The following is a 22,077-nucleotide window of genomic DNA, read 5'->3' as shown; positions in this document are numbered from 1 at the left end:
CTTGACTCCCTACACCCCTAGGGGAGATGTGGGTCCTCGGAGATTTTTGGGTCCTGGACAGAGTGTGGGTGCTTGATGAGATGGGAGTCCTGGGCAGAGTGTTGGTCCCTGACAAGGTGTGGATCCTGAGTGAGATGTGAGTCTTGGGAGAAGGGTGGGTCCCAGGAGATGTGGGGATCCAAGGCAAGATGTGTGGCTCCATTGCCCCAGAGACGCCAAACCACACTGTGCACAGAAGCAAAGCTGCTATGAGAAACTAGGGTGTTAAGCCCTAGCTCCCTTTTGAGATTTATCCCAAAGTGAGTGGTCCGTGTTGGGTGGTGGTTAGAAAAGACCCATATGGCATTTCCAGAGATCCCAACTGCCAAAACCACCTCTCCAGGTGACTACTGGGATGCCCTTCCCATAACTGGGCTCCTTTGCACTAAAGGCTCTGGGACAGAGCTACAGCACCCCGAAGAGGTCACTGTGCCCGCGGGGCCGGGCTGGGACCCCCCCGAGCTCCCAGCTCCCGGTGGGTGTCCCATCAGCAGCGGGGAGGGTCCCCAGGGGAACGTGTGGGCAGTCACCCTTCAACACGTTCCCCGGGCAACACTGGGGAGGTCTCTGCCTGCTGGAGCGACCGGGGCGGAGGGGCGGGGACTGAGGGGCAGGGCAAGAGTTAACCTACCTGGTCTGCCATCCCTCTTGGCTCCACCTCGGAGAGCAAGGGGAGGGAAAAGGGAAAAAGTAGGAAAAAAAAAAAAGAAGAGGAGGAGGAGGAAGAGGGCAGAGAAGCGCCCGGACCGCGGGCAGCCCGGCCAGCAGCGGAGCGGCCGCCCCGTCCCACTCCCAGCATGTTCCAGTGGTGAGTGATCTCCGGGTAGCGGGGAGCCCGAGCTCCGCTCCTGCCCCGCTCCAGCACGGACTGAGTCCCGCTGTCCCCTGCTCCGCCGTCCTGCCGAGTGTCCTCCGCTCCCGCAGCCCGGCACCGCCGTCCCGGCGCCGCATCCTGCCCGGAGCCGCGGGACTGCGAGTCCCCTCTCCGCCGGCTCCCTCTGGAGAGTCGCCCGGTCCCCTCTCCACTGGGTCCTTCTCGAGGGGTGCCCCAGGGGTGGCTGGCTGGGAAGGGGCAGCTTCGGTGGGGAGGGTGGGAATGGGGAAGCGACTAAGGATGGCGTTTATCCTTTGTCCCCTGATCGTCTGTCCTCATCCCAGGAGCGAGGGCTCTGCGGGGGCTCTCAGGTGGGGTCTCCCGGGCCCAGTATCCTGGGGAAGGCTTTCTGGGCTGTCCGCTGCCTACACAAATCTCTCTCCATCCCGTGGTACATCCCGGCCCGCCGGGAGCCAGGACAGGGGCACCGGGCAGAGGCGGGTGGTTGGTGTCCCCCATCCCTGGGGATGCCTTTTCCAGCCTTTCCCTGGGAAGGGCTGGTTTGTGTGGTGGGGCCGGGGAGAGCAGGGCCACCAGCCCTGCCCCGTGGGGTCCCTGTCCCAGAGCAGTGCTAGCCCGGGGGCAGATGCCCTCGGCGTCGGAAACAGCCGGGATTTCGGCTCTTGCCTGTTTTCCAAACCTGCGTTTGTACTGCTTTCTGTTTAAACCAGACGGCTTTTATAAGGAGGGGACACGTCTCTGGGCACCCTGGCATTGGGGAAAACCGTTGGGAACTGGGGCCCTGCTTGGTGCTTCCACCTGGCTGGCACAGGCTACTTCTGGGGACATTTGGGTGCTTTCTGCCCAGTATGTGTCCCTAGATAAGATTCTCTCTTCCAGTCCTTGGCACTGCCAACAGACAAGGCTCTATACTGGCCATGCCTCTAGTGACTGGATCTAATTGAGGGGCCAGAAAAAAACCCCAGCCTAATAAATAGAAAGTGCTGGCGGATCAAAGAGGTTTTCATGTGAATCCAAAGTGAGATGGGATGGGGTTAGAGAGCCCCAGTCTCCGGGGGGGGGGGCATCGTCTGCCCTCCATCATCAACACCTGAAAGGGAAACTGCTCACCTCTAATTTGGGATTTACATTTAATTGCCTGCTGGTGCAGCCACCTCACAGGGGGTTTTAGAGTTTTCCTGATGGATGAAAAGGACCAGGCTGGGATCCTTTCAAAGCTCTCTCAGTGGCACCCATACCAGCAGTTGGGGTAGTCGGTTCTGGTTGGCACAGATGGGAGCCCTCCGGGTGGCTGCTGCCCTCAGGCCCTGCAGCGCTGGGTGTCCCCAACTCCTTGGGATGCTGCTGGGGACTGGATGGGGGCTGTGCCCCAAAGCAGGGTCCTGGGGCTCAGCAGGGTGTCTTCTCTGTAATGGCAGCAAACCCAAAGCCCTTTGACAATGTGGTGGTTCTTGGCATCTCCAGAAAACAGGACCTGGTTTCTCCCCTCTTGAAGTACTTCCCAGCTGAGGAGACCATAGAGAAAGACTTAAGATCAGAAAAGATGTGCATATTATTCTCACTCTTTTGCCCCCCAAATCCTCAGTTCAATGTGGCAATCTCCGGAGGTTGTTGCTCAGGGTCCCCCTAACCCCTTACGCTTTCCTGACAGTGCAGGGATGGGATTTCTGCAGGGGAGAAGTGGCTATGGGGCCCCTGTTCCTGCTGGACCTGGTGGTACCCCGTGGTTTGCAGTCAGACCTGTAGGAAAAATGCCAAATAGGTTCTTGTAATAAAGCAGGAATTGTACATTGCACTGGTGAGAGCTGGGAAACGGTGTCCTCTGAAGGAAGGAGGAATAAGTTTCTGTGCTGTTGTGCAACACCTCGGTTGTACCCAAGCCACCTGACTCTTCACCTCTTACTAAACACCAGAGGTCTCCCCTCAGCCCCGGGTCTGATCTTCTGCCTGGACCCAAGGAGGGTGAAGGGGGGTGAGTGGATCCATGTAGCTTCTCTCTGTTAGGCAGAGTCTGCCAAGACTAGGACCCATCCCTGCCAGTTAGTGACAGCCCTACCTATGCAAATTTTTAAAAATTATAGCAGTAATTCCCTGCCTTTGGCTTCTGGTGAACCTTTGGCCATCCTTCAGTTTGGGTATTTTATCACTTGTTGTCCTTGGAGTGGTGGGGAGTGTGAGGATGGGATGGGACAGGATGGGATAGAATGGGATGAGATGAGATGGGATGGGAGTAAGGCTAGTTTGTCAGGGTGGGATTGATGCAAATAGAGTTACTATACAGGGGTGACCAGGGTTATTTTTGTGGCAGTGGTGGGATACTGATGAGAGGTTTTAAACATTGCTTGGCTGTGCTTGGAGTGAAATTGTATTGGAACTGAAGGATTTCTAAGAACAAGCTCAAAGCTGTGCGGGAAGGGCTGGAGAGGGTTAAGAGAATGGTGAGATCTAATCAGAACTGCTCCCTCATCAGTCTCAGATGAGTGGCCACATATAAAACCGGATGGGGAATATCTATCCATTTACCCGTAATTACTTATTTCCACGCTCGCTCTCACACTAGTGATCACAGTTTTCCCACGACAACGTGGGGCTCAAAAGTTCTTTGTACTTCAGGGCGAAGCCAGAGACAGGAGCTCCTGAAAGCTCCCAGTTCCTGTGGTTCCCATTTGGGGTTCCTGCATTTAAGGGTTACTGAAGTCCCCAAGGACAATGCTGACCCCTGTCCCAGGGAGCCTGAGGGGCTACAGGGTGTCCCACCAAGCAGGTGCTTTGGTGCAGCCTGTGGCCCAAAGCCCCAGCAGCTTCCTGGTGGTGCTGATCCCATTCAGGCCCCCAGGTCCAGGAGTTTCATGGCTTTTTTGTTTTTTTGGCTATCTAGGTAAAATACTTGGGTTAAATGTTTTCACTTCCAGCCCCAAGCTCCTTCTCTGGACTGTCCCAAAGTGAAGGTGCCATTTGCCTGTGAGAGATGATTTTGGATCTTTCTGGCTCTCTGGAGTGGGAGACTGAGGGCTGTCCCCAGCTGGTATCACCCAGGCTGGGACATGCTTCTGTCACCAAGAGGACAGGCTCATGGGATTCACAAGACCAGTGCCATGTCTGTCTCCTTCAGCTCCCCAGCCAAGGTCCCTTTCACCCACCGGCAGGGAAAGCGAGTTGGAGCAGAGATGGGATTGCCTTTAGGAAGCTGTCAGGAGTGGGCACGAGGAGGTCAGCTGCCATCCCCCCATGCCCAGTGCTCATTTGCATAGGGAGATGGCTCACTTGCACAGGACTTCGGCGGGACAGAATTGGTGCAGATATGCCAGATGTGGAGGGGAGCCAAGCATTTGGGAGCAGCATAGCTCAGATGGGCAGAGAGAGCAGTTCCTCTCCTCTGAAGAAGTGGGAAGAGAAACCCACCTTTACCTATGTGGAAAAGCGGGTTGGGGGGACTTTGTGCTTCAGTAATCTCTGAGTGCAGCCTTCCCACTGTCCCAAGGACCTCAGGAGGATCCTGCTCAATCCCCCCATGAGTTCTGTCCAGGGTTTGTCCCATGAGCCAGCAGCTTCCCTGGGAGATGGGTCTGCAGTGAGGGAGAGCAGCAGGATGACCCCACAAGGGGCTGGGTTTGATCTACCCAGTCCTCTACACACCTTGGACATGCAGACACCTGTTTTGCTGCAGGCTGAGAAAATCTGTCCCCCTATCTGCCCTGAGTCCACTGCTCCTTATCACCACAAAGGAAGCAGTGGGACCCAAGAGCTGGCCAAAATGCCCAGCAGTGCCCCCAGAAATGCTGGTTCCCAAGGTGATTACAGGGTTAGGGATGTCTTTTCCCCACTGAATCTTGAAGTTTGGCTTCTTTTTTTGTCCTGATGTGCCATTTTGGAAAGGAATAATAATGCCAGTTTCATGTTGACTCTCGTGGTCTTCCCAGCTCTGGTTTCTCAGTGTTGCCAGTCTAGGGCCGTGGGCAGTATGTCTGTGTCTTGTAGCTAATGCTTCTGTGGAAAAGATAATTCTCTTCTGCTCTTGTCCTAAACTGCAAGTTTCAGATGGCTGAAACAGAGGTTTCCCTTGAGACTTTTCTCCAAAACGGCTGCCTTGCCAAAAAACTCTCACCCTGACTTCATCCTTCTCAGCCCATTTTTTTTTCCCCGTGAACCCTTCCCAGCTCTTTGCACTGGGGTTATCAGATGACTCTGCAGTCACCTGCCACACGCCTTGAGCCTGTCCCTGCAGTTATGTGTGGCCCCAGAGCCACCCCACAAGTGGGATGCAGGTGGGAAGAACATGTGTGAAGGTGTCCCACAGCTCTTTCCATGAGGCTTCTGCTCATCAAAAGATGATGGGACACAGATTATGAGTATCCCATGACCTCTCCAGGAGGTCCTTTTGCAAACAGGTCTCTTGCAGCCTGCAGTTTCCTCTCCTTAACCCCCCATCTCGTACCTTTAGGAAGAAGACCATCTACAAAACGGTTTGTCTCTCCTTCTTGCTGGTTATTACGGTGACGGTGCTGCAGCGAGGAATGGCCCCCAACCAGTTCATGCAGGGCCAGCAGCAAAAAGACCTGCCCCCTCCAGAACCTCTGAAAACACAGAAGAGAGACAACGCCTTCTCCATCACCAGCACCTTCTGGAAGACCAAGAAGGAGAAAGCTCCTGTGAAGGAGGAGAGCGTGACAGCAAAGCAAACAAAATCCTGGGATGTCACCACTACCAACTGCTCAGCCAACCAGAACTTCAGCAAGGTGGACTGGTTCAAGGGGCTGGAGCCAAACTTCCAGCAGTTCCTGCTCTATCGGCACTGCCGATACTTCCCCATGCTGATCAACCACCCGGAGAAGTGCAATGGGGACGTTTACCTGCTCATCGTGGTCAAGTCCATCATCACACAGCACGACCGCCGCGAGGCCATCCGGAGGACCTGGGGCCAGGAGAAGGAGGTGGAGGGCAAGAGGATCAGGACACTGTTCTTGCTGGGCACGGCTTCCAAGGAGGAGGAGAGAGCCAACTACCAGAAACTGCTGGATTACGAGAACCACATCTATGGCGACATCTTGCAGTGGAATTTCCTGGACAGCTTCTTCAACCTCACCCTCAAAGAGGTCCATTTCCTGAAGTGGTTCAACATCTACTGTGACAACGTCCGCTTCATCTTCAAAGGTGATGACGATGTGTTTGTGAGTCCCAGCAACATCCTGGAGTTCCTGGAGGACAAGAAGGAGGGAGAGGACCTCTTTGTGGGGGATGTCCTCCACAAGGCCAGGCCAATCCGTAAGAAGGAGAACAAGTACTACATCCCCAGTGCCCTCTACAACAAAAACATCTATCCACCCTATGCAGGGGGTGGGGGCTTCATCATGGATGGACCCCTGGCCAAGAAGCTGCACAAGACCTCGGAGATGCTGGAGCTGTACCCCATTGACGATGTCTTCCTAGGGATGTGCTTGGAGCTCCTTAAAGTATCACCTGTTGGACATGAGGGCTTCAAAACTTTTGGCATTGTGAAGAACAAGAACAGCAAGATGAACAAGGAGCCATGTTTTTTCCGGAGTATGTTGGTGGTTCATAAACTGCTGCCTCCAGAGTTGCTCCAAATGTGGAACTTGGTCCACAGTAACTTGACATGCTCAAGAAAACTCAATGTCCTTTAGCTCAGTCTCTCTGGAGAGCTGGGACTGGAGGGGCTGGGACAGCTGATCCCTGCTCCAGAATGGGGTGAGCCTCTGCTGGTGGCACATGAGTCCTTCGGGGGCATCTCCCTCCAGGGCGAGGAGGGCAGAGACTTTGCACTCGCGGGCAGGGTTTGGCTCGCGGGCAGGGTTTGTGATAGTGTTTGTTCCTGTACTGTATTGTGGTTCGCTTATCTCCAGCTGGGTTGGGGGTTGCTGAAAAAAAAAAAGAAAAAAAATAACAACATGACAAATCAAGCACGAAATGGAAAGAGAGAGAGAGAGAGAGAAGGCACAGAGGTTTGTGCATTGCTTTAAGCACCTCCTTCACAGGAGTGTGATAAATGAAGGAGTCGGGGAGGCAGGGAGGGATGTGGCACATTTTTGGAGGTGTTCAAGTCTGGCTATCCAGGGAAGCTGCTCAGAGGGAGTTCAGCTGATCGCAAGTGCATCAGCCCCCCACAACACAAAAATCAAGGGATTTTATTTGTTATCTCAAATTTCTCCTCCATGCAAGGTTTCAGTGACCTTGACCCTGTGCACATTGGGTTCATCCCCATCAAAATCCTCTCTGTGTCCCCACATGCAGCTGGGGGAAGGGGCTCTCCTCCGAGGCTGGCCCTCAGCAGCCCTGGGTCCCCTTAGGATTTCAGCATGGCAGTTGGGGCACCAGGATCTTTGTCCCTATAAGAGGGCCCCAGGCGATGGTGGGGGGCCCCAGTGACCCTTTGTGGTCTTGCTGTGCATGCCCTCAGAGGAATGCACCCAGCTGAAATTCCTTAGGGATTTGATCCTCCTGGCAGGAAAGAGAAGAGACCAGGCAGACTGTCCTTGCCTGTGGCCCACTAAGTGGCAGAGAAACTTGGTGGCCCCCAGCTAGAGTGGCCTGGGGGTTTGTTACACCTGGGACCTCAGCTTGGGTGCAGGCATCCTGGGGGTTTCCTCTGGGGAGACCCTCTCCTTGCAGCAGGGCTGCCTGGTGGGTTTGGTTGGAGGGGGACAACAGCCCCCAAAGGCTCCATCCATGGCTGCTTCAGGCTTAGCCCTGGTTTGGCAGCAACTGTGATGCTCCAGGGTGGACTGGGGAGCACTGGTCCTCCCCAGCACATGGAGCAGGGTCCAAGGGGACAAGGTAAAGGAGGGCTGGCGTTTCACACCACATCTGCTCTTCTCAGGGTTGTTGCAGTGTTTATGCTACAGGATGAGGTGCAGGAGCACAACAGGGAGTTGTGTCATGAGACATGGCCCTTTTTATGGCTGGAAGGGCCACAGGCTCTTGAGGGGAGCCCTGGGTCAGCTGCTGTGATGGAAACCCCCAACACAGAGAGACAACCCACGAGAGGGCCATGGATGTTCTCCAGCAACCGACTGCAGGTATGAGCAAAGCAAAGTGACACATGTGCATGGGTAGGGCTGTGCCAGCTCCCAGGCACAGGGTCTGCACACTCAGATGTCCCTGCACGGGGTGGACAAGCACAGCCACATCCCTGGCCCTGACCATGCACAGCAAAATGCAGGCACAGGTGCACTCACTCTCTCCCTCTCTGGTGCCAGACATTGAAAGGAAAAACTTTTGACTACCTCAAAGGTCCCCCTGTGCAGTGCCTTTTTTTTTTCCTTCTTTCTTTTTCCTAATGTGTTTTGGAAATGGGCCTGTTTCGTTTACTCCAAGTCTCTATGTTGCCCAGGTTAGAAAATGAATTAAAAAAGGTCATAAACCAGTCAAAAAGGCACTTCACACCAAGCCACGCCACTCTAGGCAAATGTCCCTGTCTGCAGATTTGAAGAGGAGAAAGAGCAAGAGCCAGTGCTGCCCAGGGCTTGGCTGGCAGTGATACTGTGAAATTTGATGTACGATGCACTCACCCTGTCCCTGGGGCAAGTGCCAGCAGTGCAGGGCAGAGCCCCGAGGGCATTTTTGGTGCCTGTATAGGTTAGGCAGCACACAACGCTCTTTTCCTTTCCCCTCTCCTCCCTCCTTCCACTGGGAGTGAGTTCAGAAATACTTTCCAAATTGACACCTCCATAATTTATGTCAGGTACAGTACTTTGGGCAGTTTATTTATCCTGTATGCAGGGTTGGCTCTTGCTCTTTGTAGCAATGTGTACAGGGAGCAAGGGCTGTGTGCAGACACCTCTCAGTGTTGTTCTTCACCTGGTGGGACCTGTACAGAGAAACCTTGTAGATTTTGGTGAATATTCTAGTTTCTAAATAAAGGTTAAAAGAGGAAGAAAAAAATCCTACAAGCCCTCAGATCCTGTTATTACTAGTGGGTTTCTGCTGGGAACAAAACCTAGCAATGGGCTACAGTGACAAAACTGCTTGGATTGGACATCTGGGGACTGTAGCTGCTCTGTTCCAGTTTGGCACAGCTTCCTGGAGCCTGGCATGGAGTTTACAAGGCCAGCAGGTATTTTCTCTTTCACGCACTCCTCCACCTCCATTTCAAACCCAGCTAAACTTTGGATCCTCTTGGTGCCCTGCAGTGAGGAGCTTCTCATCTTGACCTCTATGACAAGGGTCACTTCATAAGGGTTGGAAACTCACCCGTTTTGTTGAACACCCTCTCCTCATGCTGAAGGAGATTGACACCTCCTGTGTCCACCACCCTCCCCACGGCAAGACCTTCCTCACTGCCCCTCTGCCCCAACCAAAGCTCCACCACAAGGTGACACAAGCCCTGGTCACAGGGCAGTGGGGCATGTATGCCAAGGGGCAGCAGTGACCCCAGAGCAGAGTGAGCTGCGTCTGCAGGGACAAACCCACATCAGGTTTGAACCTGGCTGGGGCAAAGAGGAGGAAAGCCACAGGTGAGCCTGTAGGGCACTGGGGGCTCAGTTTCCAGAGCTGGCTCCCAGCTTGGCTGCTCCACATGGTGATGAGAGGTCAGCAAAGCAGACCAGGACATGGTGGACTTGGTAGGCTGGGCCACCTGCCACTGGAGCCGCATCAAAAATTGCACACGTGGGGACAAAAGGCAGGTACACTTGTGGGTGGTCCTGCCCTTTCCTGCTCCAGTGTGACCCCAAGCTGTCATGTCCCACTATGGGACTCCACTGCAGGGTACTAGGGTGCGAGGGAATGCTCCAGCCAGCATCCCAGGGTGCTGGAGTGGGCGCAGGCCCATATCCCGGTGTACGAGCCGGTGTGTCCTGAGGGACGAGTCCCGGCGGGAACAGCGGGCGGGTGCTGCCCCCTGGCGGCCGGACCCGCCCTCCGACCATTTGCCGGCGGGGCGCGCGCGCGGCTCCAAAATGGCCGATTCCAAAGGGCCGGGGGAGCCTCGGGCAAGGGGGGGGAGCGAAGACGCGAAACACACAGAACACATAAAATCTCTAACCCTCCCGACCGCCCCCCCCACTGGTTAACATGAAACATTAAAGTCACAGGGAATCCCTGCTCCCCCAGGGCTCAACGTTGGGAAGCCAAGAAGGGCTGCAAGGGCTCTGCAAGTTCCCAGCGCTGGTACAACGGGCCTGGAGGGTGGAACAGTCTGTAACTGCAGCCAGAGCCTGCGATGAAGGTCATCGGAACGTGGCTGGAATGCCAAAGCCCAGGGCAGGACCTTTTAGCAGGGCACAGGCCATTGACATTTGAGCCTGCGGGTCCCTGCGCCCAGGAAGGCACAGCCCTGCTTTCTGTGCCCGCGTACAGAAGTGCCTGGCTAGAGAAACTGGGCGGTCACCACTGCCACTGAGCTCCATCATCCCCAGGCAGTCACCCTGACCCAGCCTGAAGAACAGTAGAAGGCCTGTGTGTAAGCAGTTACTTACCCCGACCTCCTATTTCAATGTATTTGCTTCATACTTAGGGACAACTCAAGAGGAGACAATTTGGAATGATACACAAGAGGAAATGCCTGCAGAATGGAGCAATTGAGCTGCAGGGCCTTAGTACAAGATTGATTTACTCATTTTTTAAAAAGAATGTAAAAGAGCAATTGGCTACTAAGCACCATCACAGCATCTTTAGTTAAAAAAAATAAAACATGGTTGTGGTCACAGAGCTTACCTTGGCAATCCTATTCTTCTGCCCTTCTTCCTGCAAGCACTCTAACACAGCACACACACACAGCTGGGAGCTGACACAAGCTCAAGCAAAGCAGGACAGAAGCTGCTGCTGTGACACTAATGACCTCAATACAAGAGAGGGAAGGCTATAGACAGTCTCTTTCTCCCAGCCTGGCTTCATCTAGTGGCACAGAAGTAACACGAACCAGTTTAGGTCCTTTAATCTGTCCAAGACAGGGTGCTGAAGCACAAATGATAAAACATTCTGCATTTTTACAGCAAAAATGCTACAGAAGTTTATAGGAAAAAAAAAATTTGTACATGGTAAAACATTATAAATTCAAGACAACTCACAGACAAGGGGTAAATTCCCACATCTATCACTTGTGGTTTTTTTTTAAAAAGTTCCTTTGAACAGGCAAGCAGTCAAAATGGCTTGCTCTCGCTTCCTTGAAATGAAAATTAGTATTTTCCAAGTGGCTCACAGTACTGCTTCGCTTCTTGGAATGTCCTCCGAAGGCTCCGCCAAGATCAAAGGAGAATAAAAACCCCCGGAGTCCTTTCATATAGTCTCGGAGAGCAGAAGAAGGGGAAGGAAAGGGGAAGTTTATTCAAACTTTATCTTTTTTCCTTGTGGCTTGTGATCTCCACCTCCTCCTCTGCCTCCTCGGAAGCCACCTCTACCTAAAAAGAAAATTATTGCAAAAAACAGAGTTAGAGGTACAATATATATGATGTGTATATATATATATATGCACACATATATACATTTTATAGATATATGTAATATATACCACTGGCCCTTCCAAAGCCATCCTGGCATAGAATAGAAAATAAATTCAAATCCATTGCTCTGTGGTAGCCCCACATCATAATCCCAAGAATGGCCTTAGGTTAATTTCTGAGCACACCCCCTCAGAAAAAAAAGCATTTGCCTCCTCTTACCTCCAAATCCACCTCTGCCACCACCTCTACCACCAAATCCACCTCTTCCTCCTCGGCCGCCTCCTCTGCCGCCACGACCGCCAAATCCGCCGCCACGCTGGAAGTCACCCTTTGGCTTGGCAAAATCGAGGATCACTTTGTTGCCATCTATCTCCCCGTCTTCCATGGCTTCTTTAGCTGCTTTGGCATCTTCTGCAGAGCTGAAGTCCACAAATCCAAACCTAGAGAACAGGTTACAAGAATGACAGTCAGCCACACTCTGCGAGCTGCAGCACCACCTTCAGGTACCCGACAGCAATCCCTTCAGAAACAAACACTGGCACTTCTGCATCTCACAGACATGTCATGTGTAGGACAGCAGTGGCTAATCACAGTCGATGGATCCCCACTGTGAGTTTGCCAGTACTGAACAGTTCATATCCTTCTCGTGCGAATCCATCAGCTGCCATGGATTTGTTGGCAGGAAGGAGCTCATTGAGAAGAGGTGAGAAGTGAGCATGTGCTGCACTCCATGAACAGGCCCCAAAGCTCTGAGCACATTCTCTGCTTCCACCCAATTTAGTTGTTTCACACAATTACCCATGTGAGCATGAGAACCTCCCCCACTGCACAGATCAGTGTGAGGTGCTTTGCAGCACCTGAACTGATCCCAGGGGATGTTTAACATACCCTTTAGATGATCCAGTGTCTCTGTCTGTGACTATTCTTGCACTTATAGAGCCTTCAAATGATTCTCTTAGCGTCTCTTCCGTGGTGTCCTCAGAAAGGCCTCTGACAAACAACGTTTTGCTTTGCTCTATGGAAAAGGAATATATTCACAGGTCATTCAACCTGAACAAGGCAACCTTTAGCTTCTTATCACATCCAGCTTGTGCTACTGGCTCGCAGAACAGCTCCCAGGGATGACGGGGCTGTTTTCAAGTAACACCTCAGGCACCTCAAACCCATGAAAACTCTTCCAAGACTGTAGTTAAAAACTGACATCAAAGGATTTCCATTCGCCAACCTGATACTGTCAAAATAAATTCTTCCCGCTCCCCCATTTTGTAAAATAGATGCCTGCATCTTATCAACAGCGATAACAACTAACTGTACAGACACTGCTGGATCAGCACTTGACTATCTAGAGGAATTTGACAACAGTTTCATCAGCAATTCAGATAATCAGTCATCATATCCAGCACACTCACTTACAATGCAGATCTTTCACTCCATTGGCACAGTTTTTTGTTTTAAAACAGCCCCAAGTTTGCCTGACTGTTGCCCTCCCGACACAGCTGTTTCACGATCAAGCATGCAACACTTACGACTGAATCCTCCTCGTGCGTTTGTGTTCCCTTTCTGCCATGATGGTGCACTGAACTCCAGTCTGATTGTTCTGCCTTCAACCTCTGTGTTGTTATAGGAATTCAATGCCTCCCTGGCATCCTCAGTTGTGGGAAAATCTACGAACGCATATCTATATGGAGAGGAAGATTTCAGTCAGCCTGGGAGCAACAGGGAGTATCTGAAGGCAAGTCATTCACAATGCCAGCCGGGGGGGGGGGAAGCAGGAGAAAGGCACAACATACCCTTTAGACCTGCCCTGGTTGTTCTGTGGCAGCTTGATGGAAGAAGCTTTCTTAAACAGTTCTTGGAGCGTCTCTTCTGTAGCGGCGTACGAGAGGTTGTTGACAATTAGGGTCTTTGACTCCCTCTCTCCACCTCCTATGGGGAAAAGTCAGTTCTGTAAGTGCAGGTTTGGAGGAGAGCTCTCTTCCTCTTGCTACCAGACCCTGTCTAAGGGTGAGTAGTTGTTGCCTTCTCCTTGTCTCAAGGTGAGGCACAAAGCCAAATCCAACCCTGTTTTGGTCACCTAGATCTGCTGACCCACCTTGTCTGAAACATGCAGTAGAGACATAAAATGCATAGGATGCAGAGCACAAGTCAGGTAAAAGGGCCCTTCCTGATACCTTAGTTTTCTTGCAGTGCTTAAAGTTGCCATACCCACAGAAAACTTCTGAAACAAGTGGACTTAAATCCTGAATGTCATTTGTATGCATGTTATCAGTCTGGAAAAGTACCTTTCTGATGTTCTTGCTGGCTCTTCTCACCAGTGAAGTCAATGATCACAGCACGACCCTCAATCTCCGTGCCCTGCTTCTCCTCCAGAGCTTTGTTTGCCTCAGCTTCTGTTTTAAATTCAACATAGGCCATCCTACAGCACAAGAAAGAATGTAAGCAAATGTCTCCTTCTGGAAATGACAAAGCTCATGAATGGGGAGGGGGAAAGGATGTGGAAAAAAAATGCTGCAAAAAGTAGCCTTTTCAGTATACCTAATGCAGCAGGTTCCTTTAAGGCAGCTAAAGGACACACAAGCTTATCAAAATACACCAAGAGTCAAAGGAACAGCAAACATCCAACAGTCCTCTCAGCTACACACCCTCTGCTGCTTCCATCCTTGTTCAGTACTATCCGGACTTCTGCTGCATTTTCAAACACCTCCTTGATTTCATCCTCGGTTACACGGTAGGGCAGGTTCTTCAAAAACAGTGTTCTGGCATCTCTCTCTGCAAAGAGAGAAAAGTTACTTTCAGGTCACCAGCAAAAAATCCCTCCTCTTCTCCACTGCCACTGCCAGCAAGTTATCTAGCAGAAAATAAACCACAGCAAGTATTCACATTTTCAGAAGCTGCAAAAGCAACTATTATGAAAGTTAACGATGCTGCCATTGAACTTCTTTTAAGGGCATCAAGGTCAGGAAACAGGTCCTAAAGCTTTAAAGGTAACACATTTCCTTCAAAGTCATCCCACTATGTACTATTTCTTGGGACCACATTTGCAGATATTCCAGTCTGAACTTACATATCTACATGTTAGCATTTGAGAAACTTTACTACGTAGAGGCCAGAGCACGAAGATCTGCCATAACAGAGTAGAAAAGCAGGCATCAGTAATACCCCAAGCCTGCTCCGAGCTCCCATTGTAACAACTCTTCTTTGATGTACACAGGTATGCAAAGTTATTGCCCATACCTTTCTTATTTTCTTTCATAGTTTCCTTGCTCTTTGCTTTTTCCAGTTTGATTTCTGAACCCATTAACTTCTTTCCATTCATTTGGAGAGCTTTATCCAGATCTTCAGCAGATGAGAAGTCCACATAGCCAAACCGCCTGAAACAACAGTAGCCTTAATATCTCAACTGATCTCCCTCTGGCAGCAAAGACCACAAACAGAAACTCAAACCCAGGGGTTTCCACTGGTCAAGTTTGACTGTAATAAATTAAGTGCTACCTGTTCCACCTAAGAGAACAGCTCTGCAGTGGCAGCTCTCCCTTTAGGAAGACACTCTGACATAGCTGCACACCAGGCAAAGTATTAAACCCTTATCAGTACTGTACCTCCTTCATACACTACCAAGCAAACCATCTTGAAGGCAATCAGCATGAGCACACTTGCACCCCTCTAAACAAATTACTGCCAATTAGAAGAAATAAGCAGCAGAATTCTGCTGATGAACTCACTTGGAAGCACCAATTCTGACATCTAAAACTTCAATATTCTTCTTCCCAAAGAATTCTCTGATGCCAGCCTTCAGCTCTTCAAACTCCTTGGTGCAGACCAAATTTCCCACGAAGAGGGAGAAAGCTGACACAGGCCCTTTAAATAAAAAGATAATAAAGTGGGGTTTTTTAAGGCAGTTTTTTTAACAACTGGGAGCCAGACTCCAGACAACTTCAGCACATCAGCTTCTGCTCAAAAGTGACATCATGTGTCAGTATTAAGTCCCTTATGATCATCATTTGTGCCGGGAAACCCCACCCCTGGCATTCTGGCTCTTCACAGTTCTGTTCCTCACCCAGCAGTCCAATCTCAGTCCATCAAAAAAGTATGATGATCCCACACCACTTACCATCTGTTTTCTTCTTCTTGGCCTCTGGTGCACTTTTATTGGCCATTTCTTTCTTCCTCTTTCCAGGTGCTTCCTTGACAGGTTCTGTGACAGAGAACAAACAACAACACTGAAAAATACAGAACTTTTTCCTATACAGAATCAACACAGGAGCATTAAACTTTACACCAGTCATACACAAGACTTCTTGTCATAGAACAACTGCTCCTCAGCCCAAAAGACGGGACAAAATTTTTGTTCAGCCATCCTTCCTGTTATTGAGTAGTTATGATCTCAAAAGCATTTAAACTCACTTTCATCCTCACTTTCCTCCTCAGCATCCTCCTCTTCATCATCCTCATCATCCTCTTCATCGTCTTCCTCATCATCATCTTCCTCATCTTCAGAGTCTGCCTTGGCTTTCACTGGTGTGGCCTTGGCTGGAGTGGTTTTCTTCACTGGAACAGGGGCTGTGTCCATGGCTTCATCTTCAGACTCTGAAACAAGTTAAGCACAGTATTTCAGTCAGTTTCAGATTAAGCCTCTTTTGAGACTAAGAAAAGAAAATTCTGTGAAGCAAAGTAGTGTTTCTCACACCTCCTTAAGTTTGTTTGTTCTCAAGAAAGAAGTTTGATAGTTATTGTTTATAAAAGCTGCCTCTCCCCCTAAAGTTTTATTGCATTAAAAAATAATACCCTTTCACCAAAAGTCAGAAGTTTTACTAATAGGGATAAACTAACACCCATTCAGCCACATGGACAACATCAACCAGCTAAAACCAGATGGGCACACACTGCATCATTCCCACTAATTCATTAAGTTACTCCCCTCCCCAGGCTCCCTATAAGTGTTTATTAGTTACCCACCCTTTTTTAAGAGTCAGACAAAATTTCCCTAAATCCCACATACCATCATCTTCTTCATCATCTTCCTCATCATCCTCTTCATCCTCCTCTTCAGATTCCTGCTTTGCTGGCACAACTGCAGGCTTTTTGGCTGGTACTGCTGCAGGCTTTTTGGCAGCAGGCTTCACAGGCATTGGTGGTTCCTCTTCCTCATCTGCATCAAGAGTACAACAAGTCTTTATTATCAAGGCTGGAAGACTGAGTGATATGGGTAAAAAGTATTTTGTTTCACAAGATTTTTACAAAGTTCAGCAAAGAACGGTCAGGAAACTAGGAGGTGCTTCACGGGCTGTGTGTAATGCAGCTGCAGCCCAAGTTCTCCTCCAGACTTCACTGATTCCCCACCTCTCCCACAACTTATACAAGGATCAATGCATATTTCCAAAGTAATTTACCAGAATCTTCTTCCTCTTCATCCTCCTCCTCATCATCCTCCTCATCTTCGTCATCATCTTCGTCGTCATCCTCCTCCTCACTCTCTTGCTTCTTGGCATTCTTTCCGTTTTTTGCTCCTTTGGTTAGGACAGCTGCCTTTTTAGGTGATGGAGCAACAGCCTTTTTGGGCTGTGGAGTAGGCACAGCCTTCTTTGCAGGTGTAATTGCCTTTTTCGCAGGAGTAGCAACCTTCTTTGCAGGGGTAGCAACCTTCTTGGCTGGGGTAACAGCTACTTTTTGTGGTTTCTTCTGAGGGATCATCTGAAAGGCACATTAGTGTAAGACTCTTATGCTGCCCCTTTAAGCCACAATTACTTCAATATCAGACAAACATACAGCAACTGCAATCTAAAGCATCACCTTCTGACAGTTTCTGTTAAGTTACCTTAATTGCACATCCTTTTGAATTAATAAAGACCAAACCCACATTTTCCATGCTTTTAACAGATTATTTATGTAACATTCAAGCCCCTCCAAATTTCCTGGCCCTGAAGCAAGACCAGTGATCTCTATTAGCATTTAATAGGTTGAAACTCCTAGAGTTGAAAATAATTCGTGCTCTACAAGAGTTAATATTTACCTACTTGCTCATCAGCTTTAGGACAGCTTTGAGACCCCAGCAGTCCTTCCAAAGCTTGGAAGTACAGACTTTGTTACATTTCTAAGCTAGTTTTCCTCCCTATTGCTTTTGCCTCATAAAATTCACTTTATTTTTTAGCCACAGTTAACTGACAGACACCGATTGTTTATTAATGTTCATTTTGCCACAGTGTAACCCATAGGCCCCATGACACTTTTGTAACACGTGCATCCTTCCGACTTTTATCTATAGATCCATCACCTCTTCTCCGCTGCTTTCGTCTAGGTCAGAGGACTCTTCCTCCTCGCTCTCCTCGAACTTTTTCGGAGGAGGAGCCATTTTCTTCTGTTTGATCTGGTTCTTCGGGGTCTGAAAGAGAGCGCGGGCAGCACGTTTAGCTCCGTGCACACCTTGGCCGCCCGCGCTCCGGCGGACAATTGTCCCAACCACGTGGCCGCCCCGCCCGCCCCTGCGGCGCTCAAGGGGCCGCCCCGGGGTAACGGGGGATGGCGGTCCGGGGGTCTCCCACGGTCGGTGTGCGGGGCCCTTTCGGTGTTGCGGGGGGTCCGGGGGCCGCTCCCACGTGCGCGCAGTTCCCGCGCCCCACGTGGCCGCGCGGTGACGTAGCCCCGCCCCCCCGTCCCGCGCGCCCTTACACGCGGTGCTCCCCCCCCCGTCCCTCACACACACGGGTCCCCCCCCATCACCGACCCGACCCTCCAGCCCCGCGCCCCCGCTGGCGACCGCCGCTCGGAGCGGAGCGGGACGGGGGGGGCTCGAAACCGCTCCCTCCGGGGCCGCGGCCCCTCCCCTCGCCGCCATCTTCACGGCGAGGCCGAGCAGGCCCGGACCCGCCGCGCGGCCCGAGCGAACAGAGACGGGAAGGCGGCCCGGCTCCCTCCCTGCTTCCCCATCCCATCCCCATCCCTACCCGCCACGCCACGGCGGTGGCCGCCCCGCTCCCCCGCCCGGCCGGCTGCGCCCCGGCGGCGCGCCCTCACCTTGGCGATCTTCACCATGATGGCGGCAGTGCCTGGCGGCGCAGGGGCGGCGGCCGGGGCTGTGCAGAGCGCGGGGCGGGCGGTGCCGGCGGCGCGGCGGGAGCGGTGCCGGTGGCGCGGCGGGAGCGGCGGGGACGCGCGGGCGGCCGGGCCGGGCACTGACACGAAAGAGCGAGAGCGCGCCCCTTCCGCCCCCTTTGCTCACCCCGCGCCAGGCCCCGCCCCCGCCGCCCCCACACGGGCCAATCGCCGCTAGCGCCGCGCCGCCCGGCCAATCCCCGCCCTCCGCCCCTCGAGCCCCTCCGCCAATGGCCGGCGCCCTGCCATCGGCCAACGGGAGGGCGCGTTACAGCAGCGGGGCTGCGGGGCGGGGGGCGCGGGCGGGGGACGCACCGCCCGCCCGGGGGGAATGGGCGCCGGCCAATGGGGGGGAGGCAGCGCGGCGCCTGCGCGTTGATTGGGCGGTGGGGCCCCGGCAGGGGGGGCGTGGCCGCGCTCGCGGGAGAGCACGTGGCGGGCGCAGCCACGTGTGCGGCAGGGCCGGGGTACCGGGGGTCCCCAACCCCCCGGGAATCCCCCGGGAATCCCCGCCCTCCACGGCTGGCCCTGCGGCAGCGCGGCGCCCGGGAACACTGGAACCCTGCTCGAGCACACTTTCGCCTTATTCTTTGGGGCTGGGGTCTCCCCAGCGCTGCATCTGCCAGCCCCGCTCCGCTCTCCCGCGGGCATCCTCTGCCGGCCCTCAGGAAGAAGAATCCGCAGGAACTGGTCAGTGTACAGCTGCTGCAGTTGGCACAGGAGCACCTTGCAGCTGCCACCCTCCACCTCTCCCGTCAGGGAGAAAAGGCACAAAGCTGGAGAAAAAAATAAGCCCGTGCTTGCCCGATGAATGCTTTTGAATTCAGTCATTGGAAGAAGATACCAGGATTCATCCTGTGGAGTTTTACCCCGGTGGTTGTAAAGTCAGGATAGGAATGACCCCCGGTGCTCCTGTTTAACTTGCTCGTGTGCTGGCAGAGCTGAGTGCTGCGTTACCCCTGCCTGTGTTCCCCCTGGACTGGAGTGTCCTCCTTTGATGGGGATTCCCCACTGCCTTACCTCCCCTCCCACTTCATACTGAGTGTCCAGCCAGCTCCTGGGGTCTCCTGACTCGGGCATGTGTGACTATACCAGCTTGCCCTTCCAGGGCCTGCTTGAGAGAAGCCCCTGACTTGGGGAACACAAAATCCTAATGAGACCTAAAGAAAAAAAATGCAGATTATCAAAGAATGCAGACCTCCATGGCCCTGATGGCCTTGAGGGGATACCCCTGGGTTGCTCAGTGCCACCTGAAAGCAAGGGACACACTGTGGATGAGCCAATATTACTGGCTCCTAGGCTGTCCTAGTGCCTCTTTCTACTCTGCTGGGCAAGGAGAGGCAGTTTCCAGGCAGGCAGAGTTATGGCTGAAGGCACCTGCTAACAAAGAGGTGATGGGATCAGCCTGCCTCTCCAGGAGCAAGCCAGCCTGTGAAGAGCCTGCCACCATCAGCTAGTACGAGGAGGGAGGGAGCTGGAACAGAGGGGAGACTGCCCATGTCCCAGCCCTGGTCACATATGCAGGCAGATGGGATCCCAGCTGGGAAAACCCTTTGTGTAGGGCAGCTGGACTCTGCACATGAAATAGCCACCCCTGGCTCGTGTCCCACTGTGTGCTGCAGGAGCTGTCCCTAAGTGGCTGGGGGAAGAAGTGACACAGACCCAGGGTGGCCCGAGGGATTGCAGAGTGATGGAGACAGAGGACAGAGAGACCTGGAGGGCGTTTTTATCTGTCTGAAGCAAGAGCTGATTGCACTTTCCTTGCCATCCATGTAGAGCAACAAAATCCCCTACTATGATTGCCTGTACAGCTCTGCTGCCAGTGCTGGGCCTGGCCCTGGCTCCTCCCCATGCTGCGGGAGCATGAGAAAGGGACAACTGTTGCTCCAGCCAGGGGCAGTTTTGGCTGCTGGGGCACTGCGTGTGTCTAATAACACAGTGCCAGTGGTGGGATCAGTGGAGAGCTGGGCTGGAAGCTGACCAGTCTCAGTTCCCAGCCCTGGCAAGGGACATCTCTGTATGGCCTGTGCTCCAGCTCTTTTCCCAGCAGCGTGCTGGAAGGTTGTCCTTGGCACTGGCATCTCTGAGGGTGCAGCAGGACCCGATGTTCAGGGAAAGGAGCACAGCACCCCCATGCAGAGGAGTGAGAACCAACTCTGCCTACAGTGTTGTGTTAATCCATGCACCATTGAACAGGTCTGGATATGGCCCAAACCTGCCAGCTGCTGTTGTGGCCATAAAGGGCCTGGGATGCTGCAGGGAGGAAGGTAGCCAGGGCATTGCAGATTCCAACACTTAGGCTGGGCCTGTATCCTACCTGTGGTCAGGACCTCCAGGCAGCCCTAGCAGGGGGCAGGAGGATGCTGGAGGGGAGCAAGGCCAGCCTTGTTTTGGGAACACACCACATTGCAAGGCTGGCCCAGTGGCACAGCACAGCCCCGCTCCTCTGCAGGCACTGCCAGAAATTTCAGAGCCAAGGGAGGTCTGCAGAGCAGCATCAATGAAGGGTAATTTGGCCAAAAGAGCAGGTTTAACAGCTCTATTTGTGCAGTAAATATACTTTAGGTCCTTTTATGGCTGTCTCTTGTTGCAGCATGTCTGCAGCTTGGGAGCGTTGATCTAATTCCACAGTTAAAGGGAATTTAACTGGTTTAGTGGAGACCCCAGGAGGGATTTGCCATGGATTTGCAGTTTCTGGTACAGCAGAGACTCATCCTCTATGCTTCTCCCAAGCCTGGCAGCACTGGAGACACCTTACCCAGCTGCTGCTGCCAAGGGCTGAGGGGAAGCTGGGCTGCGAGGCAAAACGGCCTCCCCAAAAGCCATGAAAAATGGGTGACCAGCTCGGGGGGATCCCCACAGGAACCACAGGTGAGGGGAGTGAGTGTCCCCAAACGTCCTGTTCAACCAGTGCCTGGTCGCGGCTGCGTGTTTCCACTAGATGGTGACAAAAGGCTGCAGCGCCTGTCCCGGGTGGGAGCCCGCGGGGTTACCCGGCCCCCTGAAACAGCCTCTGTGGGCGCAGCTGAGCCGGACATCCCGCCCTGCCTACTGTATCACTCCCAGGAGATCTGGGCATGTGGAGAAGAGTCTGAGACGCGCCCCGCGTTTGATACCTACCAGATATAAGCAGTAGCCAAGTGCAGTCAGGAGAGGGAAAAGTGGCTGGTGAAGGCAATTGCTGCCGGAAGACTGTCAGGGATCTCCATGCAAACACCCCGCGGGTGCTCAGAGAGGGGTGAAACGAGCTAAAAAAGTCGTTGAATGCGTCCAAGTTCCCCATCCCCAGCTTGCTTTCCCTGGCAAGGGAAGCTCAGTGGCTGTGTGGTCTGAGCAGTAGCCCAGTGTGGATTAAGGCATGGCAAAGTTGGCAGCAAAAATACCACCAAATAAGCAAATTTACCCATCCCAGGTCTAGGTGCTGCTTAAAACCTCTTGAGCATCCCCATGTCCCACTGGCAAAACCTCTTCCCCTGTCACCAGTGCCCATCTCACCCCATTGTGCTGCTCCCATGACAGCAGGTACCACAGATGATGGATGGTAACTCAGCAGGACCAGGCACTCAGGGCTTGTTCTCTCTCTTCCCAACCGCACAGCTCACTTCAAATACCTGTCAGGTGGAGAAAACTACCCCCAGGCCCTGATTAATGCAGGTCATCAAATGAGATGGGTTTGTGTGGTACTCTAATTAAGTCTTTTCTTCATTATCCCCCTGT

General features: G+C 52.6%; 2 protein-coding genes across 2 annotated transcripts; one reads left to right on the top strand and one right to left on the bottom strand.

The window, feature by feature from the left end:
- Window positions 1-757: 757 nt before the first annotated feature.
- On the top strand, window positions 758-6,781 carry B3GNT7 (UDP-GlcNAc:betaGal beta-1,3-N-acetylglucosaminyltransferase 7). The gene is made up of 2 exons (XM_017810853.1): window positions 758-847; window positions 5,316-6,781. The coding sequence occupies exons 1-2, from the start codon at window positions 837-839 to the stop codon at window positions 6,514-6,516; spliced, it is 1,212 nt and encodes a 403-aa protein (XP_017666342.1). The 5' UTR covers window positions 758-836; the 3' UTR covers window positions 6,517-6,781.
- A 3,694-nt stretch (window positions 6,782-10,475) lies between these two features.
- NCL (nucleolin) lies at window positions 10,476-18,366 on the bottom strand. Its single transcript, XM_017810758.1, has 15 exons — window positions 18,283-18,366; window positions 17,543-17,650; window positions 16,662-16,962; window positions 16,271-16,420; window positions 15,676-15,858; window positions 15,383-15,466; window positions 14,994-15,129; window positions 14,506-14,642; window positions 13,914-14,040; window positions 13,554-13,687; window positions 13,062-13,197; window positions 12,798-12,949; window positions 12,160-12,286; window positions 11,491-11,711; window positions 10,476-11,229 (listed from the first exon to the last, which is right to left on the bottom strand). Exons 1-15 carry the CDS (start codon window positions 18,298-18,300, stop codon window positions 11,153-11,155), a joined length of 2,091 nt encoding a protein of 696 aa, XP_017666247.1. The 5' UTR covers window positions 18,301-18,366; the 3' UTR covers window positions 10,476-11,152.
- Window positions 18,367-22,077: the final 3,711 nt, after the last annotated feature.

This window comes from Lepidothrix coronata, unplaced genomic scaffold (assembly GCF_001604755.1).
Source record: "Lepidothrix coronata isolate B3197 unplaced genomic scaffold, Lepidothrix_coronata-1.0 Scaffold29, whole genome shotgun sequence".
In the NCBI taxonomy this organism is placed as follows: Eukaryota; Metazoa; Chordata; class Aves; order Passeriformes; family Pipridae; genus Lepidothrix; species Lepidothrix coronata.
This window is presented reverse-complemented; position numbering and strand designations above follow the sequence as displayed.